This window comes from Epinephelus fuscoguttatus, linkage group LG19 (assembly GCF_011397635.1).
Source record: "Epinephelus fuscoguttatus linkage group LG19, E.fuscoguttatus.final_Chr_v1".
In the NCBI taxonomy this organism is placed as follows: Eukaryota; Metazoa; Chordata; class Actinopteri; order Perciformes; family Serranidae; genus Epinephelus; species Epinephelus fuscoguttatus.
The window spans coordinates 31,310,032-31,337,712 of record NC_064770.1 but is presented as its reverse complement, the minus strand read 5'-3'; the positions used below and the strand labels follow the sequence as shown (position 1 = coordinate 31,337,712).

The 27,681-nt window shown below is 42.1% G+C and overlaps 1 protein-coding gene across 4 annotated transcripts in view; it reads right to left on the bottom strand.

The window, feature by feature from the left end:
• LOC125878776 (protein kinase C beta type) overlaps nucleotides 1-9,942 on the bottom strand; it is a 288,745-nt gene extending 278,803 nt beyond the window's left edge. For all 4 annotated transcript variants that reach the window (XR_007447789.1, XR_007447788.1, XM_049560141.1 and 1 more), the window contains exons 1-2: nucleotides 9,513-9,942; nucleotides 7,803-7,834 (exon numbers count right to left, since the gene is read on the bottom strand). Coding sequence is in view for 2 of the 4 variants with exons in the window: in XM_049560141.1 (XP_049416098.1) it covers nucleotides 7,803-7,834; nucleotides 9,513-9,691 (211 nt within the window). In the remaining 2 variants the exon portion in view is untranslated. The remainder of the gene's footprint in view (nucleotides 1-7,802; nucleotides 7,835-9,512) is intronic.
• Between the last annotated feature and the right edge of the window lie 17,739 nt (nucleotides 9,943-27,681).

Here is a 27,681-nt window from a genome sequence, read left to right as displayed (position 1 = left end):
TCCTCCTTGTTGCCCTGTTTGCCACATTTCTCACACTTCCTGGCACTCAACCCACCCCGCCCTCATCCATCCCTCTCAAGCTCTCTCTCCAAAGGGATAATTTGTCCATTAAGTCTGTGAGGAGACAGTGGAGGACACTTGACAACCTGTTACACACTGAATTATTATTAACACACTCGTTGAGGAACGCGTGCATAAAGTCATGCACAAAACCAATCATGTGGAAGCATGAGAGCACACACAGTTCTGCACAAGCAGCCATTAAGGAAATAAGCACTCATGAGCTTATTAAATTGAACATGACGCACGTGCACACACACACACACACACACACACACACACACACTCTTCTGAGAAACATCACGTCATGTAATACAAGCTGCTCACGCCCTTTGAGTCCTACACTCTACCAAGCGTATGGAAAGCCAAACAGCAGAATCAATCTGAGACATTATAATGTGTTGTTTACAGCTACAACACTGAGACAGTGATTGTTATGTACACAGAATAAAAAGGCGATCAGCAAACACTTCCTCAGTTGGTTAGTTTTTAGCCACCTTAAAAGGTCCACCTAGAAAAATCAATATCAAGTTAAGTGCATGCTAATTTTAGAACGTTTTCACCACTTAACCTTGTAGTCAGACGATGATTTCTGATGGGGAACTAACATCATTATCTCAAAGCCATCAGACTCCATTGAAACAGTCATTTCAATTTGCAGTACACAGGAGGAACTGGTCAGCTGTTGCCTCAATTAGTTAGTGTCTAAGGTAGAGCGGGGAAAATATTCCGAATACAACCTACACTTTAAATCATATTAATTTTTTTTGGTCGCTAAAATATGTTTTGCTGCGTCCCCATCCCAGCATAGCATTGCTTAGCTTTCTTGCTGGTAAATTTGGTTGATCAAAAACACTAGAAAAGCAACACAGTGCATAAAATAGGCAGAGCAGTAAGGTTAGATTGGTCAGATGACTATGTCTAACTTTTTATCTTTAAATGTTCCAGTCAACATGTTCGCTAATGTTACATATCTCTGCAAATTCAAATCAGTTGTCATCAATTGTCTACGTGATTCCTGTTGTTGAAAATATGCAGTGTGTAAAATAGGGTTGTTATGAGACCCGATACTTCGGTACCAAGTTGATTCCCACATGCAAAAATACGTCAGTACCGGCTTTTTTTTTCTGTATTGTAAGTACCGGACACAATTTTGCCCTCAGCGGGCCGTGTCGATTCCTGTTGGACCTGACGGGGGCAGTATACGCATGTCAGTCTATGCCGAGGACGAGCGCTGAAGAACGCCTGCTCTCCATCGTCTTTGCTAGAAATCAGGCCCAAAAAATCCAGCCCAACCCCACCTGAGCCTGTGCATGTTCTGTCCGAGCCTGTCCCGGGCACAGCCCATCCCTTTAACTGTAATTACGAGCCCGAGCCTGGTTTAAACCCAACATTTTTTTAAGGATACGAACGTGGACATTGAAGGCTGACTCTCGTTTTTCTTTCCATGGCAAGCCTTTGTCATGTGCCTCTTAAGTGTCGAGGTCCCCGTCTTTTTGTTGTCATATACCAGCATCGTGCTGCACTTTGTACACTCGACGAAGCCGACACACACCGTCACCATCGATAACTCACATGTGCATGGCAAATGGCACCGTCAAGGCTCAGGTGTGATAAGTAGTTGGTTCCATGGCCTAGGTCTACTATGAGGAGCCTGACCCATCCGAACCCGAGGATAGTGGTGGGAAATTACAGTTGGGTCGGGTCCAGGTCAGGTTCGGGCTCGGGCAGAGAATCTAAGCTCTAACAAGTGCTGCTGGAGCCACAACACCTCGGCTTGTTGAAAAGTCAGGTAGCAGGTGTCGTGTGTGGAGATATTTTGCATTTGAGGCAAATGAAAGTAGAATAATTATAAACTCGCAAAAACCAGTGTGCAAACGGTGCCTCCTAAGTTTCCAGACTAAAGGAGGAAACACTTTAAACCTGGCTGAACACTTAAAAGACAGACACCCTGACTTGTTTAAAGAATTCAAGGTGAGCGAGTTTCAATTTCAGTTTCTTGATTTTTATCGTGGTATCGAATGAGTATCAAGAATCGTGGAAATTCACTGGTACTGAAATTCTGGTATTGTGACAAGCCTAATGCAAAACACCCCTAAAACAGCTGGATGTGACTTCCTTCTTTTTCTTCATGCACAGCATTAAATCACTTTTCCCTCCAATTAAAAAGCACTGATGAATGTAAAGGGTTAGACTGGATGGAAAGTTAAATAACTGAGTGATATAATAATTTTAATTACTGAAAAAAATCTGAATCATTAGCATCTAAAACCCACCTCATAGACTGCATAGACTGTGACTAGACATCATAAATAATTGTGGATGTGGTCAGCTTTCAACAGATTTAAGAGACACTGAGCATGGTGATATACAGTATAGTAGGACATTATGCTGCATGTTTCTGTGGACACTTAAATGCCATTTTTCTACCATGATAACTGCTAACTGTGGTGTGCATGCTCTCTTAACAGCAGATATTGATAGGTGTGTAATAAAAAGTCAAAACAAGACAATCCAACTTTTATGCTGGTTCAGACAGGAAATATAAGATGTATGCATCACATACTGTACTCTCTAAACTCTCTTGTGTCTAAGGTAGAGCGGGGAAAATATTCCGAATACAGCCTACATTCTAAACCTCTCTAAACCGCATCCTTCCATACGTACTGTCACAGCCTGCTGCTTTGTGACACCTGTTAAAGGCTGCTGTTAGGGGTGCCGAGCTCTGCGCCCGGCCCCCTCGCCTCTGCAGCATGCTAATTGTATTGACACAATGGAAGAGAGCAGGACCTGTTCCACCAAACACTGCATAATTCATACATTTGACTTTATGACAGGACTTAACAACAGTCGCATGTCATGTGCAGTAAGCTGTTAAAGTACACAAGACTAAACTGCGGGAACAAAATCATTTTCATTTTGTTCATCCTTTCTACTGTGTTAGAAAAGCAGCTAAAAATATACCTACTTGACGCAGCACAGGCAAATCTAACTTCCTTTTTACACCCATGACGAGGCAGAATGAACACCAAGAGGAACAAAAGTCACAGTGTTGAATGCTGTTAATGAGGCTCAGTTTTGCTGAACCTATCAACACTTTGCTTTGCAGTTCATTGATTGATTTTATATTTGAATGCTCGTGTTTGGACGTGAAATCGAGGCAACAGTTGCTAAAATAATCTTCCTCTTTTGGATCACCGAATTAAAGCAACCAAAGCTGAGGAGGTCAAGGGTCAGAGCTTCCAAACCATGTGATGCAACAATTATCAGTGGAATATAAGATCTGATTCAAGTGACAAACAATCCATAAACACCATATGAGACACTAATGGTTCTGATTTGTCCGCTCAGGTCTCTACTACTGATAAACTCACAGGAGACAGAGGAGCTGTAGCATACACAGCCTGCCAGGTCTTACTGATGATCTGACCTTTCATCCAAGGACATGTTTACACAGAGGCCATAAACACTGTCTCCCTCACATTCTGTTTACATTATTAATACAATAATACAAATAATAAAAACTTGTCTTTCATTATTAAACTCTCCTCATACACAACAATACACACAAACACCCTCCCTGTATGTGACTGTCAAACACAAGCATGTAAACCCAGAAGGCAAAGCACACCTTCGCACTGACCTCACTTCACTCCAAGTGTGTATGTTTGTGTATGTGTATGTGTGACCTTGCAGAGGAATTCCCTTTCTCCCCGAGCTCAAGGGAAGTGATACCCTGCAGACGGGCAAATGAGTCGGAGAGCAGCTCAGGACATGCACACGAACACAAACACACACCTGATGGAGGACGGTGAGTGCAAACTGTTGCTGAGCAGACGTCGCGTTAACCAAATACTTCACGCCATTTATTGATTTGTTTTTTTACAATGATGGCGGCGTGTGCATGTGTTTTAGCTACTGTCTTGTCTTTTCTTAAATATCACATGCATGATGATGTCTAACTGGTTTTAGCAATTAAACTGGTGGGCTATTTCATGACATACCATTGCAAAATGTCAAAGTGGCTAAGTGTCTGAAATTTCTTTGCACAGTAGGTGTTCATGTTTTCTCTCCATGCCCTTAAATGCATAATCTATAAGACTGTTTTGTGTATTACTTACATTTAAAACATAAAAATGTTTTAATGAAAAATAAATGCTATTAAATGTCTTACTCAAATTAAAAAATTAAAGTTAAAACAACAAGTAATAACAGAAAATGATAGAATTTTCACAACCCTATCTGTCAAAGTGACGTACAAAATAAAATCTAATGCAACCACAGGTGCTAAGTTACTCACACAGACGCACACACACTCACAACACACACAGTGAGATCCATCTTTCCATCTACCAGTGCCCTCTTCCAGCCCTGGAATCAGAGTGCACGCACACCCGGACACCTAGAACCTCACCCCTTCCTCTCCAGAGTGTCCCCACAGCGCGGCGGATGCTTCCTCTAAAGGACACTATTGACCCGTTACATATACACACGGGCCAATTACCAGCGAACCCACTGCTGTGCTGAACAGCACCTTGTCCATCCTACAGCATATACTGTAGACGGCCGCGTCTGAATATTTCACTGTTGCTAGGAGACGTGAAAATCCTTGAACACATCTAGTTGGCTGTTAATACAAGTGGAAAAGACATAGACTTCAAGCAAATTGATAAAAAAAAAAAAAAAAAAAAAAAAACACAAAAGCCCAAAGCACAACATTTTTGTCAGCTAGATATGCTTTTCTGATAGCTTATGTCATTTCCTGTGGCAACGCCCACAAAGCTGAGGCTGGATCTGTCTCTGCTGTGGGAACGGAGGATGATGGGCAGGGAGGGAAAAGAGTGAGAGGAAAAGGAGACCAAGTTTATTAGTGTGGGGTGTCAAATAAGTTTCATCAGGCTTTGCTGAGTAGATGAAACCAGCAAAAGCCACTAAATCAGATGTCTTGCTTTACGCTCTATTGTTTCAGGAAGTGAACGCTGCATCTCTTTTGATAAGCTGATCCAAAATGAGCGAACTTAACCTCTAACTTTACCCTCCAGTTTCATCTTGAGCTTTGTGACAGAGCAATTTTTACTCACATGTCTCTTTAACTACTTATGTACACAGCGGGCCTTTTTCACAGCAGACATTTTGACGTGTCGCAGTAGAAACAGCACAGATGTCAGTAATAAATGTGTTTATGATGGCTGGATTCCATTTAGCTGCTTCAGTTTGAGGCTCCTGGTATTGTGCACGCTGGCTCACTGTCCCACTGTCATGACTTACTGGCACACTCCAGCAGAAAAGAGCCACCGTTAGTAACACCTGTGCTTCTTCCACTATGACTACGAAGTCAAAATGTCTGCTGTGAAAAAAGCCCACATCTTATTATCTAATTTCACGTTTTAAAAATAAATACAGTTTTGATTATACAGCAGTGTTTCATGCTGACTCACTTCCTTCCACATCCTTGATCACCTTCCAACTATCAATACCTAAATCTACACCTACAGTGTGCTCCGCTCTGAATAAAGCACCAGAGTCCTGCCTCGACTTCCAGACTTGCTTCTGTTACGCCGTGTGCTTTCCCACAGAGACTTTAACCACTGATCTGTAATGGTTCTGTTCATATGAAAAGATAAATCCACACATTGATCCTCAACTCTTATTATCTTTAAAAGGTGCAGAATGTTTCTCCAGATTCCAACAATACTGACGTCCTTTCTTTTCATCATTCATCAGTGTATATTTCACTCAGACTGGAGCGAGAGCTTCGTGATATTGTTCTCGTTCCCATTAAATCTCATGGAGTTGCAAAATTATTTTAAACTGTGATATTTTGAATGAACCGCACAGCAGGGAGGCGGCCGGGCCTGTCAAGCTAGTGATGTTTTGAATCAAGATATGAGCTTTGGCAATGGTGTTCATTTAAACCCACTGAGAAACAATAACACTGAATGAACAATGGCATGCTCTTATTCTTAAATACTGGAGTAATTATGGAAACAGGTAAAGTTTAGAGCATGCTGTTAGTCATATTTTTGCAGGGTTGCACAATTAATCGAAATATTATCAAAATGGCAATATGGCCAATATTCAAATCAAAGGAGCTACAATTTTTGATGAAAGGTAAAACGCATCACAATATACCACTATAAATAAAATACAGTGGTGCTACAGAGATGCCTCGGCCTACAAAATCATATTCCAGACATAAGGGAAGATGTTTGTTTGGTGGTTTGATGTTTGATGTTTAAAGTAGGTGGTAGCAGTTAGCAGCTAACTCAAAGAAGGAGGACAAGAGGATGAGCGCAGCCGCCATATAACAAGGATGGTAAGTGATTGTTACTGTCATGTTAATGCTATTGTTATTCAGGCTGCTCCCTAACTGTCAGCCAAACATTGGTCAACCAGAAAGTCATCAAAATTTTATTGGTAAAAAAAACGAAAAACATGAAACTCTATTAGGAGCTGTACCTTGTCAAAATAAATCAAAACCTATATGACTGAACCATGTGGGAATTTAATCTGAAAGGACAGACACAGGAAGTGGCCACGCTCAGCAGACAGACAGGAGTCAGGTTACAAACCAGTCACAGCCGACAGATATTTTTCCCTTCTTCTGTAAATATTCAGTCTGATAAATACGGAAAAGATGATCATGTTAGTGCAGGGCTACCCAGAGCTTTACGGTGCTTGTTAAGGTTAAGGTTGCTTAGCAACCTCAGACACAACCTGTTGCTGTGTTCTTGAAAACTGGCACAAAAAAGGCACAAAAGTAGCGCCCAGTGCCCGACCTCACGTTTCCAGGCAGGTAAAGACACAGCGTGTGTACGGCCTCTAATTTCCAGGGCTGGTACCTGCGGTTATTCCACAGGCTAGTTAATAACATGTCGGGCAGGAAATCCAAAGCGTGGGATCATTTTGAGAAGGTGAAGGACGAACCCAAGGTGATATGTAAACTCATCTTCATTGGTCGACTACAAACATGACGTATCATCTGAAACATGGAAGTAGCTACATGCCCATTAGCCCACAGCGTCATTAACAGGCGGCTCGCTCAGTGTGTGACGTGCACTTGTAGATAAAATATAGGCCTATATTAATGAAGGTTCATTAGTACGGTTTTGTATTTCTCTGTAATGTAGCACAGTGTTAACAATGTTACTGATACTATTCTTTCTTACACCTTCAACTCAAACCATTGTGTTGCCCCGCCCAAAATATATCATTTAATAATTGAATTAATATCATAAACATGCAGACGACTAGTTGACTTGGCCCTAAATGATGACTAGTGGTTGACTAGGAAGATTCTTAGTCTGGGGCACCCCTAACATTTTTCAAGAATTTTTGACTTTGGAAACAGAAACAAGTTCAGAGCTTGTGTTCACTTGAGTGCTCTGGAAAGACGGAGAAGAAGAGAGGAAAGAATATCACTGAGTAACTAGAGAGGATAAAGAGAAGTAAGTATAGGTAAAGAAATAGGGAGACAGGAGTAGAGAGATGGGGAGAAAGAAAAACAAGCAGTTGACAAAGGTGAGGAGAGGACTAGAGAGATTAAATATGATATTAGTTTCGCAATCTGAACCTTAAAGCAAAGATTAAAAATGGGACATGGATAACTAAAACAAGAAAGACAGATAATAAGCATAGAAAAAACAGAAAACAACAGAATAAGGTAGTGGTGACTAAGTTAATATTCATCTATGGAGCACCACCTAATAATGTGCACATCTGTGTGTGTTCAGTCCACCTACCTTGACACTGGAATCCCTGCTTCCCAAAACCCCTGTGAGGAGAACATACATAGAAAACAGGTTTAGCATTTTACAGGCACAGACATGTGTACACACACTTACTACTCTCTCTGTCACACACACACACACACACACGCAGAACTTGGACAAGGAATTCTGGAACCCTCTCTCTTCGCCTCAAGACATTTGCGTAGAAGCAAATGTCAAATGCTATCTGCCATTTGTGCGCAGCACTTAAGCTCTCCATCCAAAAAAGAGCCCCACTCAAACACACAATGAAGTCTGCGGGTGGCGAGGACATTCAATTATTGCATTAACAGTATAGTACATGTACTGAGGTCAGCTCGGGTCCACGAACCTGCTCACACATACTATTCTGTTAGACGGGGCTGCAGCTGCCCCGGGCCGAAATGGTAAACCATACCTCGTCGATGGTATGGGCAATGCTGGGGTGTCTGCAGGTGCACGCATGCATACACACACACTGTTGCATGAACACACACTTAGCCCTGCTCATTTTCATATTGTGGCTACAAATAGATAATCTCTAGGGGTGTGAAATCACTCGGTGCACTCTTTGTTCTTTTCGTTTTGCTTATTGACCTAAATTGATAGACAGATAGATAGACAGATAGATAGACAGATAGACAGATAGATAGATAGATAGATAGATAGATAGACAGATGGTTTGATAATCTAAACGGGTCAAGCAATTACACAGGGTGCACAATGTTCTTCTATTTAAGGGGTATTTACAACCAGTGAGACCATCCTATTAGATTTCCATGAACGCACACACACAATCTTCTAGGTCAAATCATTTAGCCATTCACAAATTAAAAAGCCCGTCACAGGAGTTAAATAATGGCCGTTTTGGGAATAGCGCACAGTACGAGATAATAATAAGCGGGGACAAATTAGGCCAACCTAGAGCCGGAAACTCATTTAATAACCCGAGCGCAGTCACTGTCTAGTAAGCCCTGGTGGCTTGCATGGTGACATGTCTGCACAGGTGATTTAGAGGAGAAAATGAAGAGAGAAGAAGGAGGGAGGAGGAGGAGGAGGAGGAGGAGGAAGGCTGAGGTTGTGTCAGCAGTTATATCAGTGTTTGACCCCGAGGTTAGCACTCTTCCTGCTGGCTGCAATTCACCGCTTTTTCAGGGAACGTGGTTCATTTTTGCTCTCAGCCTCTCAGTTCCTCTGCCTACTTAATACCATCAAACAATGGTCTGCAGTGATTCCTTTTTTTATTGGTGCAGCCCACATATCTCTCCGTCTTCCCTCCTGCCCTACCTTTCATATATAGCATCAACAAGTGCAAGAATAAGACGAAATCGATGTTTATTTTGAGGAATGTGTGCAACCGGTGCAGCCCTCCCACTTTTATTCCTGCTGTACCTTTATGATGTAATACTATCAAACACTACAGCCATTTTGTCTTTTTCATATCAATGGGCCCCATTTCTCCTTTTCTCCCCACTTTACTCATTTAAATTGACATTAAATCATGAGATAAACTTGTCTTGTGGTTTCTTCCCTTCTTTTTATGCCATTTTTTGATGCACCCACTGTTGTCTCAACTTAAAAATGTATTTCTAAATAATTCATTATATCAAATTAATTCCTATTTCATTGAAATAGTCTATGACAGCAGCAACTAAACAAAGTGAAACTCTGCTGTGAACCCTCCATCCATCCCCAGCTCCTCACCAGATGAAGTCGGTGCAGTGGCTGCAGAAGGTGGGCTGCTTGAAGAAGCGCGCGATGAATTTGTGGTCCTTCACCTCGTGCACGTTCTTCTGGCGGAGGGCTCCCTGGCGCGCGAAGCCCCGCATGGGCTCGCGGGGTCCGTCCTCCCCGTCGCTGTTGGCCGCCGCCGAGTCTGCCATTCTCCGACTGTCAGTGCAACTGTCTTTATCTTGACTTTAACGAACCCGACGCGAGTTGCAGGAGGTTGAATGCGTTTCTGAAGGGCTGCAAAAGTCGCGCCTGGTGCGTTGCTCCGGGTAGAGGAGTTGATAAACTGTGGTGCAGGTTGTTTTTGAGTGTCTGTGATGTTGTCCGTCAGTTGAGTAGAGACGAGGTGCCGATGCGCTGCTCTCACTCCGCTTCCTCCTTTTCTTGTGAGCGCACAGACTGACTACCAGAAAGAGAGAGACAGAGAGAGAGAGAGAGAGAGAGAGAAAAAGAAGGGGAGGGAGAATGAGTGAGGAGCTTTAACTTTCTTACTTTTCCTTGACATTTAAATGTTATTTGGAGAGGCTGAACTGTAAAAGCTCATTTACCTCTCTACGCCCTGACACTTTCTACCTAAAAGTGCACTTTAATTAGTCTGTTAAATGTGACTTTGAAATACCAAGCATTCACAGCGCTGAATGGGTTCTTTTGTCTGTCAAATATTAAAACAGAATCTGTCATGTAAAATAAGAATATCTTTATACCCTATCAGTTTCCTGTGTCATACTGGAGGTAATACTAAAATTTAAAGTGTTAATCTGATGATCATCTGTTTTGGTGAATGCCTGTGGTGATATATTTTTATAAAGTGAGTTTATGTTGCTGTAGGAGTGGATGAAATCTGCTATCACCACAGCCCTCATGTGAGTTTAAACTGCAATACTGATAGGCTATTCGTAAGGGACAACACATTTTCACTCCCACCTCATCACATAGCCTATAGACGTTTTAGTCATGGAACTTCCACGTCCAGATACGACGTGAAAGGTACTCTGGGTGCGTTGATTGCTGATGTTGTGGGACACCATGTCAAGTTCTGCCTGTTACATGCATTGTCTTCTTTCAAAATACACTTCCATTTTCATAGGAAATTTACTGTTTATATACAGTCTCTTTCAAAATAAACCCACAACATCGGTATAACAACATACGCACAAGGATGGGTTTAGGCAACAAAAAAGGAAAAAATGATCCGCACACTGATAGAGCTCCCATTAATCCATGATTTATTTTCTGTCAAGTGACGTTTCGAGCAACGCAGGCTCTTCCTCAAACTTGTAATCATATCATATCATTCATTACATGTCTGATGAAGAGCCTGCGTTGCTCGAAACGTCACTTGACAGAAAATAAATCATGGATTAATGGGAGCTCTATCGGTGTGCAGATCATTTTTTCTTTTTTTGATGGATGTTAGAAGTTTATGACCCAGCACCCTTTCAGTATTTCTTTGGGATGTGCATGTTATGATCTTTTTTCTGGGTTTAGGCAACAACAGCACGTAGTTAGGTTTAGGAAAAAACAATGTTTGGCTTTAGAATCTTTCGTTGCCTTAACTTTCATTCTTATCCAGCACGGTTTCCCCCTTACACTGCCAAGTCCCATTAAAGTATAACAGCATCTGGCCGCGTACCATGCCGAAGTTAAAGGATGCCTTTTTCTGTCAGTGTCTGATGCCACAAGTCACTGCTCAAGCACCGGATTTCGACAACCATGGAGTGAGACTGAGTTTCCAGGGATGATTTTTTTTTGTACCAACGCAGGAGTTAGCACTGCATTGGTTCTCTCATCAAAAAGCCTACAAGATTTTTCCTTTGGATTTTGGATTATTGCTGAAAATAAGATATGGAGCAAACAAACTTTCATGATACTTGCATGTTTTGTTCAGGAAGATAATCTTCACCAATGATTACTGAAGCCAAAATGCTAATGTTGGGCTATAAAAAAAACTACACCACGGTCGCATGAAGCTGTGTTTGGCGCGGCTCAGCGTGATGGCGTTCTGCAGTCTTTTTTAGCCACTAGTAAGTAACTGCCTTTTTTTTAAGACACATAGAAGCTTCAAAGTTTACGAGTGAGGTATTAACTGTATTATATGTTGTAGAACAAAACACTGAAGTCTCTTAAACTTGTGTGAACCACAGACCTTCAGGTATCTAACTAGAACCCATTCAAAAACCCATCGACTTCAAGATGAGGGAACCAGGAGTGATAAAATGCAAACTCCTGGGGCAATCTATCTGGGCATAGGACTATTTCCTAGAAAATCAAGTGATGATTTTTGTTATGGATTAAATAACCATGATCTGTAGTTTGTAAAACAATACTGCCATGCCATTGCACACTGAAATGGTTGTCTGTATCTTTCTGTCTACAACTAAGACTCCTGGACCAATCAGACTCATATTTTTTGTGTACATTTATGACTGTATGCTTAAAGGACCTCTTGTGGTTGTGGTGATTTAAAAATGTTTTATTTACTTTTTTGATACCATCACTGATTGCTGACTCCTCACACCTCTTAAGCAGTTAAGTGCTGCAAGCATTTTAGGCAATTGGCTAAACAAAAAAACAAGAAGCATCTGCTGCAGGTCACACCTTGGACTTTGTCTTGGCTCAAAAAAGTGACATCCATAGAAAAGTTTGGCCTGATTTTGCACTGGAGCATCTGCAGATTAATTCCACACCCCAATATGTTATTATCCACTAAAGTTAGGCAAGATACAAAGTGAATAAATTCCTGTTTTCTTATCTTGGCCACCATCTAGACTGTAAGGGGGTCAAGAGGGACAGTTCCAACATTCACAGCTGCACCATATGTATTGTCTAGAGTGGCTATGATCAGCTCCAGAGACTGCTTGATGTAGTTTTGCACTTTGGTTGCTGTTTCTGTTCCTGTTCGCCGACTGCAACTAAATCCCTTCCTAATGCTGTTTCAGTGTGATTTGTCATATAATGTGTCAAGTGATAGGGAACAAAATCCACAGTCCTTGGCCTGTGCTAAAATGCACTCCACAGTTCGGGCAGCATCGGTTTAAGGCTTTCACAGTATGAGTTAGACAAATGAAGTATGTCTCTTCCAAAGTTGGAGTCCTTTTAGTACGACGTTCCCTCTGTGCTCCCATGGACAGCTCTGAGCATAAAAAGAAAGGCTCTTGAAAAGATACAGATGATTTGTCTAACTCAGACAGCTGGAATTTTAAAAATTAATTTATGCGCAAAATCAGGACAGATTTTGTCCCCATCATCTCGTGTTGCTTCAGGAGGGATATCTTTGCAGCTCATATGGACAGAACAAACAACTATGGCACCCTTTATATATTATAACTCCTTCAGAATCAATGGCATGTCAGTGTTGTATTAAGATATACCTCAAAAATTCTAAACCTATCTTTGAAACATAATTTTGAGGATTTAGGGTCACATAGTGGTGCCACAATAAAAGTTCAGTATTTCCATGCAGTCCTGTTAATTGATTTTTAAAACTGTCCACTATGGTCTGATACACCCAGATATATGAAAGCAACAGATATCTTAGTATTAACTGTATGGTTGTTCAACTGTTTAACTGCTGTTTAATACAAATGTCTAATCAGCCAGTAATGTGGCAGCAACTCAGTGTATTTAGTAGGGCTGTACCCAAATATTCAGATATTCGAATATTAATTTCTATGGGTAGGTATTCGTTATGAAAATTTGGTATTCGATATTCTTTTTTTATGTACTTTTTTTTAAACATATTTTTTTTGGTGCTAAATGTAGTCTTTTTGTTGTTGGTAAATGTAGGTTATCAATAAAAATCAAAACTTTTAAATTGCATTGTTAAAAATGTGAAAATATAGTATCCTACCAACTGAGCTTGTGTGCACAGCACACCGCGGAGTCTAGGGTTTACAGAGGATGGTCACACAAAGAGAACATATCCAGTGAGTAAAAGTTCTCTGGGCCAAAATGCCTTGTTGGTGGCAAAGGTCAGAGGACAATGTCCAGACATGTTTGAGCTGTTAAAAAGGCCACAGTATTGCAACTAAACACTCGTTACAACCAAGGTATGCAGAAGAGCGTTTCTAAAGACACAATATGTTGAACCTTGAAGCAGATGGGCTACAGCAGCAAAAGACCACACCAGGTGTTTATCTAGTCAGCTAAGAACAGGAGGCTACAACTGGGTTCACCAAAACTGGACAATAGAAGATTGGAAAAATGTTGCCTGGTGTGATGAGTCTGGATTTCTGCTGCCACGTTCAGATGGTAGGGTCAGAATTTGGTGTAATCATGAAAGCATGGATCCATCCTGCCTTGTATCAATGGTTCAGGCTGCTGCTGGTGGTGTAATGGTGTGGGGGAGATTTTCTTGGCACATTATAGGCCCCTTTGTTCCAACTGAGCATTGTTTAAATGCACAATCCTACCTGAGTATTGTTGCTGACCGTGTCCATCCCTTTATGACCACAGTGTACCCATCTTTTGATAGCTACTTCCAGCAGGATAACGCACCATGTCATGAAGCTCAAATCATGCTTGTCCCACTGGTAGGAGGCCCCGGGGCAGACCCAGAACATGCTGGAGGGATTACATATCTTATCTGGCCTGGGAACGCTTCGGAATCCCCCAGAAAGAGCTGGAAAGCATTGCTGGGGAGAGGGACATCTGGAGCACTTTGCTCAGCCTGCTGCCCCCGCAAACCCGGCCCCCGGGTAAGTGGTTGAAAATGGATGGATGAATGGTTAGTGGTCTCTGCATCAACAACTGCTGCCACCTGGTGTGAATTATACCACCACAAAAGGAGCATCTGTGCGTTGGTATCTAATGCCCAGATCACTGACAAAGTGACAGTATCTGATGACTTCAGAATGGGAACTGGCTATATTATCCAACACTACCTTCAAAAGTAGCTTGTGAGTTCATGTTTTTAACGTGTAAGTTGAGAGCTGTTTGGCAGGTGGTAAAAGTTGTGAGAAGATTTTTACTGTGCAAACTTTGCCTTGTCACAGACCTCCAAACACAGCTGCCATATAGAACGCCATCTGCAGATTGTGCCAAGGACCTCCATCTGAAAGGACATTTAAAATGTGTTTGAAATGTCCGTTCTATGCTCAAACTGCTCGCCTGTACATGTAAAACGATGTGTTCCATTTTGAGATTCACTTTTATCTGGAGCAGGTTATGCAAATGCTGTGTATGGAGCAGCAGCAGAATGAACGCCATTTCTTAAACCAGCACTACAGCCAACAGTAAACACAAAGAGTGACGTTCAATATTTGAAATTCAAGTGCTCATTTCCAAAAAGAGATATCTCCCATTTGGATATGGGAAAAAAAACGCAGACTCTTTAAGTCTGAGTGCTGGCATTGAAAGCAAGCACAGTTGCTGAGTTCTGACTCATCTTAAGACTTTTGCTTTCAAAGGGATTTTGGAGGATCATCATCTGCGATTGTTGGATGAATTTCATGTCACAAAGTTTTCCAAGATGCATTTAAGGTATTAAATGATGTGACTTCCTGAGTCATTTGATCTATGAATAAGATGCTTCATAGAAAGAGCCAAGTAACCTATTTAACCACCTGCATCTCTCAGTATAGTAAATGTAGAGAGATGAATATGAGAGGTGTGATGACAGTGATGCAGGGACAGAGGCGAGTGACTGTCACTGAGAGTGTGAAGCAGGACATCACTGCTGTGGCAATGAATACATGTCCTTCATATACATGCGGCAAATATTAAAAAGAAGATGTATGAACAAGTGATTCAGTAGTAGTCTTGCTGTTCCACCTGTTTAAAGGCCACAGAATCTCATTTCAGTACAGTGACGACCATAGTCCCAACTGGTCCATGCTGTACACACACACCCGCACACACACGTTGTGGCAGTCAGCTGGCAGTGAATGACCTAGATGAGATCGATTTAGCTGCAGGACAGATAACAGCATGTGCAGCTCACCCTGGCTCATCAATATAAGGTTTACTGTAGATTTAGCTTCCAGCTCAGAGCTCAGTTTTTAACCTTTCTGGTCCCCATTACCTCGCTTATTCATTCGACATTAAAGGCACACATATATTGTTACATAATCGTCTGTCTCGACGGCTGGCAGTCTGTGAAACGACAAGATCATCTTAATTTACAATGGTACCAGGCATCAAGAGACACTGGTGGTGACGTAAGTATAGCCTGCCAGTACCTGACTGGGCCTGTGTGTATGTATAGACTGTGACACAGTGACCCATCGTTTCGCACCATAAGCCGCTGATCTCTTTCAATTTCATCAATATACAGGATGTGATGTAACTGTTCCCCCGGGCTATTGAACTAGGGCGAGCATCTATGCCGGCGAGCCAGCTTGGATGTTTGACAAGATGTGGATGACAGCAGGTAATTTACTGGCATTATCATCACTGAAATCACATCAAATCAAATCATTTGCCGGTTTTCAACAGGCTTTGTATCATAACAATGTGGAAAGTATATGTAAATGACCTTTGGTAAACTTGCCTCCGTCTTACCAGCAGCCAGATCTCCCTGCTCATCTCTCAGCTCAAATTCGCTGGATGACATTTTTTTGGATCATACAGTGAATTTTTGATGGTTTTAGGGCTGTTGCTTGAACTACACAAGCTCCCAGGAACAGTGGCGGGCTTTGAAGCCACTTTTACATGGTGGCCAAACGTGGAATTACCATGCTGGGTCTGTCACATGATGTTATGGGGCCCCAAAAGACTTTTTCCCATAGACTTACAGTACATTGTGCAAGAGACCTCCGTAAATCAGTGGATACATTTTTTTGAGCATCACAACCCCCATGAAATGACTCATTTCACTATCGGGATTTGATCTATTCAGTCTGATAACATTTTGAAAGTTTAGAAGAGCCACAAAATTAAGCAGTTTTATTCCAATTCAGTCTAACAGAGGGCTCGGTTAGTTAGATAGCCACTCGGCCACTCTTGGCCACAGTTGGCCACTGTAAGTCTCTTGTGCGCTTGATCTATAGGCCCAACAATGCGGACGATCTGGGTAATTTCTAGCGCTGCCCCCTAATAGTCAACCAAACGTCAGTCGACCAGAAAAGTCATTAGTCGGAAACTCCACTAGAATGATAGAACTACACACTTGTAAACAGCACCTGGAAGAAGATCAGCTCTGCACTCAGAATTTCAGCAACCTTTTAGCAACCTCTAACGCAACCTGCCGCCGTGCTCTTGAAAGCTGACACAAAAAAGGCCCAGGAAGATAAAGACACAGCATATGTATATGGCCCCTAATTTCCAGGGCTGGCACCTGCGGTTATTCCACAGGCTAGTTAATAACATGTCGGACAGGAAATCCAAAGTGTGGGATCATTTTGAGAAGGTGAAGGACGAACCCAAGGTGATATGTAAACTCATCTTCATTGGTCGACTACAAACATGACGTATCATCTGAAACATGGAAGTAGCTACATGCCCATTAGCCCACAGCATCATTAACAGGCGGCTCTCTCAGTGTGTGACGTGCACTTGTAGATAAAATATAGGCCTATATTAATGAAGGTTCATTAGTACGGTTTTGTATTTCTCTGTAATGTAGCACAGTGTTAACAATGTTACTGATACTATTCTTTCTCACACCTTCAACTCAAACCATTGTGTTGCCCTGCCCAAAATATATCATTTAATAATTAAACTAAAATCATAAACATGCAGGCGACTAGTCGACTAATAGACTGTTGACTATTGGCCGACTTGGAAATTTCATACCAAAATGAAATTTTGGGCAATTTTGGCTTTGTCTTTCTATTGTGTAGACAGCCTAGTTTTAGGAACAGACAATCTTGAAGTTGAGATAAATTGAAAAAATGCCTTTTTAACCCTTTTAGATCACATACCTGCTCATATTGTGCACCTAACAACATATGCAGATAACAATCCAATAGTGTTTTCCTGCTGTAAAAGAAAATATTATGTGCACTCACAATCACCAACTAGTTTCAACTAATAATATCATGACATCCACCCATCAGTCACACTACAACTTTTAGCTGCACAGAGCTAAGTCTGAGTCAGAAATACTGCTCAACCTTGCAGCTAATTTTTCACGGTGGCCACCTGCTGTATTGCAGCAAAAAATATAAATGAATAAGTAAACCATCAACCAAAGTGTTCGACCACTGACAAATGTTAGTATGACTATATAGCAATTTTTACAGCTTTTCTGAGCATGTCACTCACCATTTTGTGTCGACCTCCAGCAAGAAGCATCATGGAAGAGGCAGCCTACTGAAGAGGCTTGACTTGTGAACACAGGTGTAGCTAATTACATAACGATGTGGCCTGCTGACACAGCAGCATGGAAGCCATCATTACCGTTATGTGTTGCACCTGTGCTTTGATTGCTATGAAAGTTCCACAACCTGGAGTGAGAAAGTCTAAGAGGCCGTTTACACGTTGCCGGCTATTTTCATAAACGAACATTTCACCGTCTCCGTTTACACTTACCCGTGTATATATACACAAGAGCACGGCAAACCTGTAGGTGGCAGTGTAACGAGAGACTCAAGCCTTCCATGTATCCATTGTCGCCATAGCAACATAGGTCGCACTTTTGACACAGGCGCAAGTTACGGCGCATACTGTGACGTCGGCTGCCTATAACTCCGTTTATCTCCGTTTATCTCAGTTTACATGCAAACGCACAACCGGAGCTTTCCAAAATCTCCACTCTGGCCGGAGTTTTTAGAAAGACTTGTTTTCAGAGGAGAAATCTCCGTTTGCGTGTAAACGAAGGGCACAAACAAAGGAAGATGTCTCCGTTTATCAAAATCACCGTGTACGTGTAAACGGCCTTGAACTTCACCAACATCACCCTGAACTGACCAGAATGCAAGCTGCAATATTTGGTGACTCAAGGGTGTGGATCCCATTTTTAGCAGTATTACTTCCTTGCTCTTAGTGTGCCATCATTTTCACTCCTGCTTACATTTTAACTTTAAAAGACCTCACTCTTACATTTAACTCATCAGAGCTGCAGAAGCACAGGTGTTTATGATGACATTGACGAGGGCACTGTTCCATGTAGTTATCCCAGCCAAACAGGCCCAGTGAGGGCACAATACCTGGCACTGTCACACCTGTAGAGTGCACCCTGATAAAATTATCAGTCTGTACTCTTGATTGTGAATCAAAATGTCTGCCATGAGAAAGGTGTATGCCTTGATGGTTGTTGTCCAGGGTTTGTTGAAAAGCATTCTGGGAAATGTAGGAAACAGCTGACTGAAGTATAAGGAGATGCTGTGGGGGAAACTGTTAAAAAGAAGACAGTACAAAAATGAATATCAAAATAAGTGAGGAGTTATTAGTCTGTTTTTTTTTAGCTGAAACCATTTCCCTCAGTGGAAACAAAACATTTATTCATTTGTGTTTCACAGATAAGAAGCAATTAATTGCGAAGACAACCAAGCCTCCACAAAATAGCATGTTAAATCTTGTGTGTGATTTATCCTGGCTTCATATGAGCAGAGGAAATCTCCATGAGTCGTAAGGCTAATTTATACAATGTAAACTACCATAGGCTTGTACTAATAACGTTAGCATGTTATATTTGTTTGGAAAATGTGTTTAGAATAAGACAGTTGTTTTGTCAGTGAACCTTGTGAGCTGTAATGGAGCCAAATTTTTTAATGTGGCCTTTGTTAAATGTTGCTGTTGTCCCTGGCTTCATATGAGTGGAAGAAAAGTCTGCTAGCGGCTAGGCTAATTTATTTAATGTAAACTGCCATAGGCTTGTGCTAAAAACATTAGCATGTTGTATTTGTGGGGAAATTTGTCCAGATAAAGTCATATTAATAAGTCATTAGTTTGAGTCATTGCTGAGATATTTAGTGCTTCTCAAAGTCAAAGAAGGATCCTTAAACGACTAACTAACTAAATTTCAGGACTGTTGCAACATCAAGGGTCCTTTGAATTCTGCTGAGGACCAAGTGGGCATAAAGTACCCACAATACTTTGGGCACCATTTGCCAAGACTGAAAGCGGGGTGTCTTCAATGACGCACACCTAGGCACTCACTAGCCTGTTGCAATGTTTGTTGACCAAATGCTTGGAAGGATTCATGTCTAGCATCTGTAGGACCTGACTTGGAAGGACCCATTCTACCAGTGGAGCATCCTTGACTTTGATACCAATTAAGTCATTATTTTGAGGAAGTTTCTCATTATTTTGAAATACTAACTAATCAATTTGATCTTGTATGTCATTTTAATGACCTACAGGATTTCTTTATCATCACACTGACAGAAATGGGCTTTCATAATGGGTGATAATGTAAACTGAATGCAAAACAATGCAGGTGTTTCTCTCTGTTTTTCTTTAACTTTACATCTATTGCTTTTTTTTACTCTTCCTTTCCTTCTCTCATGCATCCAATCCTCCAAAACATCACCGCTGTCTCCTCCGTCTCTCTCCCTCTGCTGATTTCTATCTCTGTGTCTCACTGTTACCTCCTCATTTTCTGTCTCAATGCTCCATCTTCCGCCTCTGTCTCTCTGTCTCTGAGCATATTTCCTCTCCAATCCCATGGTCCTTTTTTTGTCATCATTTTCCTCCACAAAGGGAGGGAGTCGTTATATAAACCTGTTGTTTCCTTCGTCATCCAGTGACTACAGCACAGAACGCACTGTGACGCACAAATACAGCCACACAAGCGCAGACCCTCACACACTTGCCGCGCTGCTCTAGGCGCATTGTTGGGTTGAGTTTTGATCGCTTGTCTTGACTCAGTTCTTTGAATTCTTTACCGTCATACGACACACGAGGCTTTCATCTGTGACACTCTTTCTGGTTAAAAGGTGGCGGAAATGTGCACACACTCCCCGCATGCACAAACACATACTCACACAGGCGGCCAGGGTTTAGCACAACTACACCACTTTAAAGCTATAACCTTACATACACACATTAACACATTTTGTCTACCTACTCCCACGCACTCTTTGTGGCCTATACCAGCCGGTCTGTGGAGGGATAAGTCCTGCTGTATTGCATAGCCCACACACACACAAACACACACACAAACACATAGGTACAGCATGTTTAGCCAAAGGTAAGATATGTGGCGAACCCACACTTCACAGGCACAATTACCTCACTTATGTAACTTTTGTGTGTCTCTAATGACTCTGGTTCTTTCTGCCACACTCTCTCACTCTATCTCCCCTCTAATCTCTCCTCTGTCTGTTTCTCTCTCTCTCTCTCTCTCTCTCGCTCTCTCTCTCTCTGCACCCCTCACCCTCTCTCTGTCATTTTAAGAGTTGTTAAATACAGCTCAAACATCATTGATCTGAAACCACAGAGAGCTCATTCTTCTGCTTTCACACGCCATTTGCATATCTGCACTTCTCTCTCGCTGTCTCTCTTTGGCTGTGTGCAGGAGTGTGTGTCTGTGTGTCGTTGCACAAATGTGTTTATTGTGCATAACATGTTTTGAAGCTGTGTGATTGTGCCTGCATGTGTGGTGCGTTTCTGTTTGACACCTCCAGCAGCACAGGCAGCATAGGGGTGGATGGTGTGTGTTCCAGTAAACTGTGATCTGTGTAAAAATGTTAAAGGCTGCATTATAATGGACTCTGTGCTGTGTGTGTGTGTGTGTGTGTGTGTGTGTGTGTGTGTGTGTGTGTGTGTGTGTGTGCGTGTGTGCGTGTGTATCTTCCTGTGGGGCAACAGGAAGTTTATAACATCTACAACCACACAATTGCCACATGAGGGACTGGCATTATGTTCCTGCTTGCTTAAATTCTAATATGTTGGCAAACTGTAAATTTGGAGGCCGGTTATTAAACAGGTGCATCATACAGGAGGAGCTGGAAAGTGCTGCTGGAGAGAGGGATGTCTGGAATACTTTGCTCAGCCAGCTGACAACGCGACCTGGCTTCGGATGAGCGGCTGAAAATGGATGGATGGATGAATGCATGGATCACATAGTGTACATATAAAGGCTCGGACATATTTTCTGCACTGAACCTCCACAGACAGCTGCAGTGGTGCACGTGTTTCCATTAACAACTGAGGGTCAACCTCAACCTCAGCAGCAGAACCTCAACCTCACAGCACTGTCGAGCCGGCACTTTCGCTGAGCTAAACGACTAAAATGACTACAACCTTGTCATAAACACGCCCTTTCCAAAGAGGCTTCTATAGAAAGCCAATGGATTACACAAAATGTCAAATAAATCATCACAAAAACCACAGCTTGCTACGATTTTTATGTCAGAACATCAACCAACACCACTGACCACTCGGTGAGTTTCATGGCTTTGAAAATGAACATTTAGGGTGGTTTTAGGACAGGTTCACACATGGCCATAGGCAGCAGTGTTAAGTCAGGCAGAGGAAAGCCAAATCCTCCGAAAAGGAGCAATCGTCACTATTTTGGTTTTAACCACTCTATTTCATTATAAACAACCCAGAAATGGGGCTCAAAGTGCAAAATACCGGACGTCTCCTTTAAGATTTAAGAGAAGTCTTTAGTGCTTGGTCACCAGAGGGAGATATTTTGTGATCGAGGGATATCTGAGCAGCAGCAGGATAAATGTTCCCATGGAGTCCAGACACTGGTGGTGGTGGTGGCTGATGACACTGAGGCTGCTGACTGCTGAGGCAGATGAGGCTGATGAATCCATCAAGACTAGGTGGTGTTGGGGAGGTGGAGGGCGCACACGACAGCAGCAAGAAAGAACTACATTTAAAACGAGGAGCAGTAAGATGATGGCAGCTGACAGAGAAGGTGTGTCAGTGTGCTATTGGCTGATTGTGAATCAGTTAAAAAAGTAGCTGCTGACTCGGTTGACAGACCCAGACAATCACACTTAGAAATAGTGAGTGAGCATGCCATGCAAGAAGTGAATGTCAGGGTGAGAAAAAACTTCCAGCCTGAGCATGAAAACGTCTTCTTGACTGAACTTTTGCTAGAGCGTCATTTGGCGCACTTCCCTTGTGGACATGGGTCAATGACAACATTTATGTTACGCCCACCAAAGCGGACCCTTGTGATGAAGCAAGCATGAAAACTACAGTATGAATTGGCCATACATATTTTCACTCTGCTGATTTGAATTTTTAACTAGCCTTCAGTTTAATACTGAATAAGATGGTATACTGCCCAGTAAAGGCAATTTACTCATTTTTTGATTACATTTTTATTTTATATATTTTATTATTCATTTTATTTTTCGAATGTGAAAGATCACAAAATTGTTTTTTTTTGTTTTATTTATTATCTATTTCATTTGTTTTTATTCATTTATTTATTTTTATTTTTATTTTTTTATATTTATATTTATATTTTTTTTGTATTGAGAAATCACAAAAAGGGCATAATTTATATTCATTTAAAATATCTCTATTAATATACTCAATATACTAACCCCCCTTTTGAGGTAATATTCATTAGACTCATTCACGGTTTCAGACTTGGTAGCTTCTAAGAATGGCAGCTGTGGTTTTTTACAACACCTACGTTCTGATTCCTTGGCAAATGGTAATGACGTCATTGCTAATGAGGTCAAAGAAATCATGCTTACTCCTCTGAGCACCACAAACAGGTCAGGTCATCTGCCACTGTTTCTTGTCAATAAAGGGACAACATGAGGGCTGGTCACACGTACACACACATATGCACACACACCCAAACAGACAGAAAAGCCTCAAGTGTATGTACAGTTTAGCCACTCCAGCATACAGGGTACAAAATTAACCAAAATTAAAACAGCAAACATCATATCTGCAGTCGTCTATCACAGAATGACTGCTGGAAATTAAACTTAAGCACATTTGGCTTGTTGTTGAAGTCATGAGTCATCAAAAGACCTTTGCTTACATAACAGTCGTCTTTATGAGGGTAGAATCCATCTGTTTCAGACAGTCGGTGATGAATCTACAGTGGGTCACTTTTTTCCTCCAGACTTGACGTATATACTGAGCAGTGCTTTAAGAATGAAATCTTTAAATGCTGCTAAAGACGAGCAACACATGACAGAGATGTGCAGCTCTATTCAAGGTTTCTTCCTTTCAGGAAAATCTATCTAAGAAGACCATATTGTTGGGAGTCACCTTGTGTGGCAGTGTAAAGCTACCTCGAGCACTGTCAGAGCAAAACAGACTGTCTCGAGGACTGTGTTGGTCCTCTGGGAACCATTGTTATACATTACAGTTACTTCATGCCAGTGTGGTTTAGAAATAAATGTGTTAAAGTAATGTGCAATGTTCAGTGACCTCACATATAAGCATGAAATATGTTATATAGTATCCACAAAAAAACATTTAAATAGAAAAATATACAAACAGTAACACATAAGAAATCATAATTGAGATTTAAAAAGCTCTAGATACAAAATATAACCTAATAATCAACAATAACTGATGTGTGTGAGTGTGTACTCTGCACACCTGTGTAGGCAAACCTGCTAAGATTTGAAGCACACAAGACAGTGATTTGCTGGAGGACATCTCACATTTTATTCTTGTGTTTTTCTGCACATTTTCCCTTTTTCTCCCACATTGGAGCAGCCAATTCCCCTCACACCGCGCTTCCTGTTGCTGCTAACTCCCACTGTTGGCCCGGGGATGGTGTAAACAACATTTCTCCTCCGATGCGGGTGGACTTGTGCCAGCTGCTTCGCTTCACCTGTCGGAGAGAAGCTTCGACCGGGAGAAAAATCACACGCATGAGGGTTCAGATTAACCCCTTCGCATCCAGCTGACCTCGGCGCAGCCGCTGCAGGAGTGACAAAAATACACAGTCCCTCGCTGGCTTCCCACCAGAGATCACTTCAGGTTGCGTGCTGACCTTTTCACAGTGGGAGGGATATGACATTATCTCCCTGAAAGACAGGTATTTGAATGCACACAATCACAATGTTATAGTCACACATTAGCTGCTTATTTTGCAGCCGTCTTAAGGAGGTGAATGTGATCGAGAGCACATTTTCCGCTGTGTCCTCTGCCCACTCAAGAATAAACATGTGCACTAACAATAATTGCCTTGATCTTTGAACATCATATGAGCAACGAAGAACCAAGGGAGAAAAAAACACACTCATTACACAGTGTACAGTGCTGCTATTTATATACTGTATGAGAAACTGGATTTTTCATGGGAGAGAGAGAGATGTGGAGATGGAGGGAAATAAAGAGAGATAGAGAGGGAGAAAATAGTGAGAGACTTTCTACCTCCAGCCTGGTGGCCATCTCCATCTCTCATCTAGCAAAACGCACCCACACAGCACCTTATTATGACCCTTCTCTCGATCTCTCTTTCGTTCACTCTCGCTGTGTCTCTCTCATCTGTCTCTTCGCTTTCTCTCCTCTGAAGCACAGATTCATCCAAAGTGACAAAACGCTGCACTCTAGTGGCCACAAGCTGCAGCTGTGAGCCAACATGCAGAAATGTTGTGGAGAAGGAGGTAGCAGCGTGCTCCAGGACTGTCTTTATCATGTGATACTCAAGAAAAAACACAGGTGCTCTTGAAAATAAGGGTCAACATGTGGGATAAGAAAAAAATCTTCAGGCAGTCATGCATGGTGCAGGAACAAATGCATCTGAATTAAGTTAAAAAGCCTTTCTTCCAAGACATGGCTGCTTACATGCTTACCAGTTTCAACCCTGAAGTCTTCGTCAGGGTACAAAAGCGTGAACAGGAGTCAAGCAAGGCATTTTTAAAACCTTGGAAGCGGGTGTCACGCAATCTTGATTAAGGCCTAGTCCACATGGACCTGTGTACTTCTGAAACTGAAGTTTTTAGGGCTCTGGTTTCCAACGAGTGGTGCGATAACCACACGAAACCGCAAAACCCGCTACCAAGTTTAAGTTTATTTCCTTTTTATTAATCCCCCTGAGGGGAAATTCAATGTTTTCACTCTTGCTTGTCAATTACACACAGGTCCGAAAGACACGCATGCACAAACAGGACCTATACATGCACAAATTGGAGAGATGTCAGAGTGAGGGGGCTGCCCTTGGTGAGACGCCTGGAGCGGTTGGGGGGGTTCGGTGCCTTGCTCAAGGGCACCTCGGCAGTGCCCAAGAGGTGGACTGGCACCTCTCCAGCCACCAGTCCACGCTCCATATTTTGGTCCGGACGGGGACTCGAACTCGCGACCCTCCGGTTCCCAACCCAAGTCCCTATGGACTGAGCTACTGCCGCCCCAAGTGATGTAATACACATGCCAAAGCAGTAGGTGGCAATGTAACTTGTAAAGGAAAGGCCATTTCAACCAATCAGAAGTCAGAGTCAATACCAGAATAGGGAAGTGCGGAAAATAAAAACAACCCGATCCACAAAAATAGCGCGAAACAACCTTACCTTTCTTTCTTTCTTTTTAACCAACAGTGGCGAATCGAGGCAGGGGAGAGTCCTTTGTGTGGACAGATAGCGAAGCATAATTACTCCTCAAGGTAACAAATGAATACAAAGTGGAAAAAATACAAGAAAATGTGGATTGGGAATCTGTTCAGGTAAAGTATGCCGATATTCAAGCTCTTGTCATTGAGCAGTACCGTGAAACACGCTCACAAATAAAGTTAGCACCAGCATGTTTGTTTGGTCTGCCATTTCACTCCCTATTTACCGTCGCTCTGACGTCAAACAATGGAGACAGGTAATAAAATACTGCGGTTATCCTATCTACACGCAACAGCTGTCTTCCAAAAACTTCACCCTGGACTCCGGTTTCAAAGAAATGCGGTTTCGGGGGCATAGAATAATACACGGTTTCAGAAGTACACGGGTCCATGTGGACTAGGCCTAAGTGAGCACAAGTGGGTGACAGCAATGGGTCAGGCCATTTTGAAAGTGACATGCCTACATTAATTTTTTCCTCCCATGTACAGATATGTTGTCTTCCTTGCCTGATTGACTAACTTCTGATAGTCTTTTGTACTTTTCCACCTTTTGCAATACAGCTTTCGTCTTTTCCTATTTCCTCAGTGTTGCAATCTATATTCTTTTTCATGCCTTTCATGCCAGTTTCACAGCTCCTTTCAAGAGCTGCTGTAAAAAGCATGGCTCCAAAATATAATTTGGTCAATAAAATTTAAAATTAAAATGAAATCGTCACCTCACAGCAAGAGGGTTTCTGTTGTGAATCCAGGGTGGAGGGTTCAAACTGTGCGAGTTGGCATGTTCTCCCCATGTCAGCGTGGGCCCTCTCTGGGTACTCCAGCTTCCTCCCACGGTCCAGAGACATGCAGGTTAATTGGTGACTCTAAATTGCCCGTAGGTGTGAATGTGAGTGTGAATGGTTTCTGTCTCTATGTGTCAGCCCTGTGATAGTCTGGTGACCTGTCCAGGGTGTACCCTGCCTCTCACCCAATGTCAGCTGGGATAGGCTCCATCCCCCCTGTGACCCCTAACAGGATAAGCAGCTGTGGCGAATGAATGAATCAGTATAGGCTAGGTACAGTCCTGGCACTCTTGGGTTTGAAACCAGCGCCTAAACTCTCATCTGCCACTAGAGGGAGACAGAGCTACATATTTGTTGCATTCATGACGCTGACACTGTCGGTGCTCACTGACCTGACCTTACCTCTCATCCTTGAGGTTGCACATGGGGTCACTTAATAAGAAGGCTGAGCAAAGAGGTCATTTGTTACACTGACATGCTGATATTTCATCATTCATTAACATAATAGTTTGATAGGTTTTAACTGTATTGATTCCTATATGAGTAATCTCTGGCTTCCTTCCATAGGCGTAATATAGACAGCGCAGGCAGTGCGGTTGCACTGAGGCCTGTGGGACGGGGGTGCCTGTAGAGAGAGCATGCCCTCCAATAGTGTGTTGGCCCTTGTGACTCATTCAGATTTCCACCTCAGAAATACACCAATGTAGAAAAACTCATATTAAATAAATAAGTGGGGGCAGCTGGTATGTATGCCGTCATAAATGCAAACCCATCTCCATCACGGTTTCCTTTTTCTTCTGTTTTTGTGAATGAGTCAGTTGCAGTCTATTCTACAATAAAATTATGTATGTTTACCTTACATAAACTATCAAACCACAAATAAACTATTAAAAATATATATTCAACTTAATGAAAACTCTCTTATTTTATATGGTATTTTTGTCATATACAGATTTGTGCTGATTATTGCTGGGTAATATATATGTTGATG